The sequence below is a fragment of the Labeo rohita genome, chromosome 4 (genome assembly GCF_022985175.1).
Source record: "Labeo rohita strain BAU-BD-2019 chromosome 4, IGBB_LRoh.1.0, whole genome shotgun sequence".
NCBI lineage: Eukaryota > Metazoa > Chordata > Actinopteri > Cypriniformes > Cyprinidae > Labeo > Labeo rohita.
Window position 1 is genome coordinate 24,313,872 of NC_066872.1, and position 7,863 is coordinate 24,321,734.

Below are 7,863 nucleotides of genomic sequence, written 5' to 3' on the forward strand. Positions count from 1 at the left end.
GTTATGTTCTGTTCCTCCCAGTTATCATGAACTTCGAGTTTTTCCTCACGTGTCCCCTTGATTGTGTCATTTGGTTCACCTGTGTCTTACTAATTATCCTAATTATCATCTTCTTTGTGCATGTTTACTTGACACCGTAGCATGACAGAAGACCAGACCATGAAGTCAAAGTAGAGTGCCGTGTATTCCCGTGTTTTGTTTTCCATTTTTGTCCGTTATTCTTTGAAGTTATGTTCCCAGAGCCCAGCCTACTACCACCCTGCTACACGTAACTGCAGTTTGAGCCCACCGCAGACAGGGAGCCAAAACCCATCGCAATCGACCAGCCAGCTACTAAAGGAGCGACTGAGCAGAGGATCGCCCTGGAGCCAGAGCCCCAATTGTCTGACCAGGTGCACGAGACGGCTGCTAGACACGTGACGAAGTGTCAGTTGTGAGTGAAGCCCCGCCCATTGCACCACCGCTAGGGGTGAGCTGAAGTTGCGCTCAGAGAACTTGGATTTATATGTGTAACGGAGGGCAGTAGGAAGGTGCTGTGCAGATAAATCTCACTCTGCTGATCTCAAGAGGCGCATTAGCGACTGACGCTAGGGGCTGCAGTTTTTAGTCTCCTTGTTAGTGCGCCGGCCTCCCATGTCGAAGACCTGGGTTTGAGTACTGCTTGGAGTGGGTGCGAGTAGGACCCAGGGGAGTTACATATGTGGATATGCCCATTCTTCTCCCACCATCTTCTGAACTGTCAGTCTGCACTGAACTCTCTGTCCATCCTGATTCGGCCAAGGAGGCCATTTGTGAACCATCTGTTTGTCCCGACACGACCACAGAGGTCGTGATTGAACTATGTGTCTATATTGAACTGTCTGTCTGTCTGGAATCATCTGTCTGCCCTGAACCGTCTACCAGTGGTTCCCAACCATGTTCCTGGAGGACCCCCAACACTGCATGTTTTCCAAGTCTCCTTAATCAAACACACCTGATTCAGATCTTCAGCTCATTAGTAGAGACTCCAAGACCTGAAATGGGTGTGTCAGACAAAGGAGAGATGCAAAATATGCAGTGATTGGGGGCCTTCTGGGCCTTCTGGAAACCACTGGTCTATCGGACCTGAAACAACCACGGAGCTGCCAGTCTCCATCGTCATCATGGCTGGAGGATCCCTTGTCTCCGCCTCTGGCCTCTGAGTCCTGGACTCAGCCCTTGGCCCATTGAACCAGCAGCTCCACCATGGCTCCTAGCTCCCTCCTCTCTGCCTTGGCCCATCAGTCCACCAGCTCTGCTGGGCTCCCTCATCCCTCCAGCTCTGCTTGGTCAATCGTCAACCATCCACCGCCTCGGGACTCCACTCCTCTGGCTGCACCTTGTACCACCATCCCCCCCGTCCTTCTGACTCTATCAGGCTCCTCCTTCTCTCCAGCTCCACCTTGGTCCTCAGTCACTCCGGCTCCACTGTGCCTTCCGGATCCCTGCCTCCACTTCCACCTCAGTCGCCAGAGCCATCCTGCCCTCTGGATCCTCAGCATCACCCTGGTTCATTGGCTCTCCGTCTCTGCCTTGGGATCCACCACCTGCTCCGCCACCATCCGTCGGATCCACTGTTGGGCCACTATCCTGGCTGGGGTCTGGGTCGCCCCTGGCTTCTCCTTCTCCCTGGCTGCTCCCTCCATCTGATCTGCCTTGGCTACTCCTGTCTCCATCCTGGCTCCTCCCTCCATCTGTTCCCCCGTGGTTCCTCCGGACACCTCTGTGGCTCCTTCCTCCGTTATCACCACCCTGGTTGTCTGCCTGAGCTTTGCCGTCCCCTGTCACCATCCCACATCCACTCCTTCCCCTTTAGGTGAGGTCGCACCTGGCCGGAGGGGGAAGTACTGTCACAGTTATGTTCTGTTCCACCCAGTTACCATGGACCAAGTGTGTTTTCCCCACGTGTCCCCTTAATTGTGTCATTTTGTGTCTTATTATCCTCATTTGCCGGTCTATTTAAGTTCCAGTCTGTTCAGTGTGTGTTGTCCGGTCTTAAACGTCCATTGTATATGTGTGTGACCTGCCTGCCTGTTTATGGAATTATTTTTATGTGGATTAATTAAAGACCATTTGACTTCATCATCTTCTTCGTGCGAGTTTACTCAACAACGTAGCGTGACATTAACATTGTCATATCCATGCTAAAACTGTCATGAGTTGTCATGATAGAATTATAATTTGTGATCATAATAAAAATAAAGGTTTGAGAGGCAATACAAATTTCATCATTTTGAGAAAGTATCTTTGGTTTTTATACTGTTATTTGCAAGAATGTGTAATTAATATCAGCAAATTGAGTTTGCATTTTTAAAGTTATTCTCATTAATGCAAAACAATTTTGGTGCTGTCATGCATGTTTCCTGCTGTTCTGAATTGTTGCTCAGGTATTGCAGGTTGCCAGTGTGTTCTAAGTAGTTTGAAGGCAGTGGCTAGAGTTTTCTGCTATCATTCATCAGGCATTGAAAGGCAGATGTAGTGATTGATTGCTGTGTTGTTGCTCAGGTTCCGGCTCAGGTTAAAAGAACAAACTGTAACAATTTTTCTTAATCCATATTTTATTTCCCCTTGTTTTCCAGTAGAAATATCCTTAAAACAAGATCAGTTTACTTGACAAGCATATTTGTTATTGCTTGTTTGGTTTTAGCTTAAACCTCACTATTTATGTAGACAAATATGCCTAGACTTCCAGTGTTCTTGTGCATCTCATAGTGTGAATGACCCATCTAGGTGACAACAGGAAAGCTCTTTAACCCTGCACGCTTTGAGTTCGTAATGACGTGCGCACTTTTTAATGTTCATCTCTTCAAGGTTGAGTCGAGGTACAACAGGACTAAAAATACAGTGTGAACGGTGCAACACTGAAACAATAGCCTGCTTAACCTGTTTATTTACTGCTGTCACCATGGAAAATGGCCCATCCCTTAACCTGCTAGCTTAGCTTGTCCTCTCATATTCGCTATAGTGAAATGTCACATCTGAGCCAGAAAGTAAGAATGGGTGATGAATCATATTGTCATAGTGTAACATGACAGAACAAAACAATTAATCATTTGTCATCTTTAAAGACCAGCTGCTTATTATGTACTGTGCTTGCATATACATGCATTTTGATGCAGTTTATTTATTATTTATTTCTCTGTCCTATTATTTATTTCTCTGTCCTTAAACAGAAATTCAATGCATTAATGTGTTAATTATGAAAAATTATAAAAAGCAATAAAATATATTGTCATTGCCAGCTCTTCAGCTAAATCAACTGTAGTTGTGAATACTGAAAAAAACAGAATAAAGTCGTTTTCTGCTTAATAATACTTTTAATGCCAACTTAAGACTTCATTGTAGCACACAAAAACATACATATATCCCAGTCAAATGTATACCATATAAGTTATTTTTTTTGTTATTATTTGACACATTTATATTCATCATAATGAAATGAAATTACCACAAACTACATAGATCTCAAAAGCACTACTAAGGGCTATTTCATGTCTCCGTCGATTCTTTAATGAAGATATGTCGAATCATATTTTTTTAAGGAATATATCACCCAAAATAAAAATACTGTCATCATTCACATATTATTTTTCCATACAATGAAAATAAATTGTCTGTCATTAATTACTCACCCTCATGTTGCTGCAAACCCGTGAGACCTTCGTTCATCTTCGGAACACAAATTAAGATATTTTTGATGAAATCCGAAAGATTTCTGACCCTGCATAGGCAGCAATGCAACTAAAACGTTCCCATGCCCAAAAGGTAGCAAGAACATCATTAAAATAGTCCATGTGACATCAGTGGTTCAACAGTAATGTTATGAAGCTATGAGAATACGTTTTGTGTTCCAAGAAAAAAAAAATAACAACTTTATTCAACAATTTCTTCTCTTCCGGATCAATCTCCACTGCGTGAACGAAAGTCTTGCGGGTTTGGAATGACATGAGGATGAGTAATTAATGACAGAATTTTCATTTTTGGGTGAACTTTTAGGATTTAAATTTTGGGTCAGCTAATACTTAGCACTGTGAGTTGGCTCTGAAAGACAGCAGCTCAGGAAAGCCAGAAAACACTTCAGTCTCATCCCTTCCATTTTATATCTTCTCTGTGAAGACCAACCAGAAGGTCAGGTTGGTTTCATGAAGGGGCTCACTGGCCTCCCCCAGCAGCGTCAAACATCTTCTTTCTACCCTCCATTCCAGACATGGCTTCCACATTCTTACGCCAGTCACCTACTTCAGAGGTCAAGACCTGTTTGACAGAAAGGAACGACTGATTGTAGCAGTGCGGTTTTGGAATTTTGTTCACTGCGATAGTGTGGAGATGAGTTAATGCGTCTGTTGTGACCCATCAAAATTAAAAACGATCAAATAATCTTGACTCAAGTATAAAAAAACAGCATGTAAACAACATGACATTTAGTACAGGTGGGGAAAATAATGTAACAGTATTTCAGCTCACTTTTCAGCATCCAATCTTGTGTTGATGAATACAAATTTCTCACACAAAGTCATCACATAAAGTTAAATGCATTACAAATGCAGTACTATGTTTTGAGGTATTTGTATTGATAGTTTTACTTTCATGGCCTTACCTTTTCTTGCTTGATATCCTCCTTTTTGACTGACTTCAGATTTGCACGGAGGTCCATGGAGCCTTTGTGCTTGGAGCCCAGCAAAGCCCTCATCATCTCATCGGCAGACACACGCACCTTCCTCAGGGCAGGTTTCTTGAACTTCCCGCCTAAATCCTGAACTTTTAACTTAAGCTCATTGATCTAAAATCAAGGGAATACAACATTTCTATTACCAGTGAGGTACATCACTCAAAAAAGCCAATCTCAATGGCAGTCCCTTGGTTAGTACAAGCAGAACTTGTATTTCATGTCGTGTCTCTGGCCGGTTTTACCAGTGGAATCCTGTCTCCCGTCTGCTTTGTATGGTATGATCCTCTGCTTTGTTTGCACTTCACAAAATTATTGTTAGCCAACTACTGTGCGGTCACGGGTTGTGTAAGTTTAGAAACCAATTTAACTATTCAGTGTTTCCCAAAACCACAGTCCCAACACAAATCTGCAAAATGTTAGTCTTAGGCATTATATAATCATGACAAGTCATTCTAGGCCAATATCTATAATAGTACAAATGATTTTCGAGAACCTAGAGAGATAAAGCAGCTGCAGTTTTTGAGAACTATCCAAGAATGCTACTGTAGTAAATCATCTAAACTCAGGGGTGTCCTATGCTGCTTCTGAAATGAGCTCCAAATGCTATTGCAGAAAATCATACATTTATTCCACTTGTCTTCATCTCATGTAACTATACATGATTTTTAAACATGTTTACACTATTCATTTATTTAGTTGCAAATCAAGTATAAAAGTATAAGAGCTTGATTTTCTGAAAACATAACTTGTTTAGAGAGTTTAGAGTTTCTAGTAATCCTCCCCAGTGTTAGAGGCAAATTCTACAGTACAGCAGACTTTAAGGGTCCGAAACTAGTGAGCATTTCTTGGTGGAACCAAGTGTACACAATATAGGCTTTGGCAAATATATATAATAAAGGCAAACTGGAATTGTCCACAGGTTCTATGTTTCATCTCATGAAAAAAAACGTACCTGTGGAAACTTTTTCGTAAGATGCGAAATATATTGAAAATGACATATTCAAGGTGAAATGTCCACTGAGTGGCGCTAAAAGAGTGTTAGTTTTTTCCCCCAGCACAGATAAACATACATAATGTACATTTTATCTGACATTGGTTTTGTACGTGTCATCGCAGGCCTGATTTGAAATGTCCATTGAGTGGCGTTATAATGATCTGTGACATTTTAAAAATAATGTACCGTCTGCACTACACTGTAAAAAATAAAAAACATAATTTGTTGAGTCAGCTTAAAATAATTTGTTACCCTGCTGCCTTAAAAAATAAGTTTAGTCAACTTGAAATGTTAAGTTGTACTAAGTAACAACTTAGATATTTGTGTTTGCTAAACTTAACAGATGGTTAAGTAACCCAGCTGCCTTAGATATTTGAGTTGAATCAACTTAAAATTTTAAGTTGTCACTTAGCATAATCTAACATTTCAAGTTGAATAAATTTTTTTTGAGTTGACTGAACTTAAAATTTGAAGGCAGCCAGGTTACAAATTATTTTAAGTTGACTCAACAAATTGTTTTTTACAGTGCACACCTAAACCTGCCCAATAATATGAACAAAAGCGAATGTGACATTAAATAAACAATCGCAAGCAAGCCATTTTGTTTTTGGATCTTTCAGTTCTTTCATCGAAAGTCATGTTTTTCACAGGATTCGTACCCAAGGATTCCACATCCTAAGTCAAATTCTGTGCCGGCAGAGCTAGCGAGCTAGCTTGTTGTGTCTGGTATTGTGCCCATTTTCGACCTCCTGCCACCCTGTGCCCCTGACACCTCCTCCACACGTAACCCTAAACCTACCAAGGGAGGTAGTAATCTGGCGAAGGTCAGAATTCAGCACAACACCAGGAAGCGAAACATATGGAGTGTTAATATGTTAACATATGTTCTCTAGTGTTAATTTCTGTTGGAAACTGCAGTGATATGTACTTATTGATACATATTTCGGGTCTTGCAAAACAGTTCTCACAGGTATGTTTGGCATCAGGTAGCATAAACCTATTTGGGGCCAATACCTTAAACCCAAATCATGCCTGCATTTGCTTCACAGCATGAAATGCTTGGTAGGAGTTGCCCACCCCTGTATAGTCAAAAATATCTTATTGGTTGGTTTTATACTTACATCTTTGTTGTGCTTGTGGACTTTATCCTCATAGTCGTACCTCTCTTCATCTACTACATCGATTTTGGTGTAGAGTTGCTTACACAGATTCTAAAGATGAATATGCACCATAAATACAACTGGTGTACGATTTGAGAAATACTAAATGAAGCCAAACTGCACATTCAGAGATTTCTTTCTGACAGAGTGCATTACCTGTAACTCCCCCAGAGAGAGTCCAGAAAGCTGCAATGGTGGGTGTTTTTCTTTGAGGTAGCGATCTTTCTCTTCTTCCCTGTCCTGTTTTTCTTTCTCCAAATCCTCTATTGCTCTGTTAAGAAGCATTATCTAAAGAAGGAAGAGGAGCTTTAATAACATTTTCACAACAAAGTAGGAAATAATATTGGTACAACAAAATAGGTAATTCAACCTTCAGCGAAAGTTTTCGAGATGCTGAAATTTTTGATTTAGGCTGTGGGGAAAAAGAAAAGAAAGGGAAATGAGATGTAGATTAAAAAAAAAAAACTATATTTTTGAGTAAAATATTGTTTGGCATTGCTTTTAAAATGATTAAGACCTACTTTGATGTCCATTTTTGGATTTCCAGGCCTTCGCAACTGGCAAATGACAATTTAAAACAAGCAGCAACATTTAAATGCGAAAATTATGCATTAGTTTGATATCTGTGTAAATACTAAATGCAATGTCTAGTATTGGAAAATAGTATTGAAAACAGTTGCTTACCGGACTGGTAAAGAAGAAAAGTAAGAGGAAACAATCATCAGTTAAGCATTTATTAAAGTATTTTGAGTATTTTGACCTATGCAATTCAAAACATTTATAATGATGAAATGCATGATGAAATACTTATAGAATGTAATGCTGTGTACATCAAATGATGATTAAAAATAATAAATAAATAATACAAAAAAGCTGTACTTACTCGCCCATTTTGCCGTCTTGCTGAGCTACTAAAAAAGAAATTCAACCAGAGATTTTAGTTGAAACGTACAAAATAAACACAATAAACTTTACAGACTCTAATTATCATTTTACAGCAGTTTTACAAGTTCATTATTTAA

The 7,863-nt window shown here is 40.2% G+C and overlaps 1 protein-coding gene across 1 annotated transcript; it reads right to left on the minus strand.

Moving 5' to 3' along the window:
• Nucleotides 1–3,319: 3,319 nt before the first annotated feature.
• On the minus strand, nt 3,320–7,462 carry tnni1d (troponin I, skeletal, slow d). Its single transcript, XM_051107031.1, has 6 exons — nt 7,363–7,462; nt 7,212–7,253; nt 6,998–7,129; nt 6,803–6,892; nt 4,616–4,798; nt 3,320–4,272 (listed from the first exon to the last, which is right to left on the minus strand). Exons 1-6 carry the CDS (start codon nt 7,372–7,374, stop codon nt 4,171–4,173), a joined length of 561 nt encoding a protein of 186 aa, XP_050962988.1. The 5' UTR covers nt 7,375–7,462; the 3' UTR covers nt 3,320–4,170.
• Between the last annotated feature and the right edge of the window lie 401 nt (nt 7,463–7,863).

Excerpts from the sequence above, each read along its gene's own strand:
- tnni1d (XM_051107031.1), bottom strand. Across the intron at positions 7,130-7,211 it reads CTCGAAAACTTTCGCTGAAG|ATAATGCTTCTTAACAGAGC; the intron begins GTTGAATTACCT and ends TTCCTTCTTTAG. Across the intron at positions 6,893-6,997 it reads TCTCTCTGGGGGAGTTACAG|AATCTGTGTAAGCAACTCTA; the intron begins GTAATGCACTCT and ends ATTCATCTTTAG.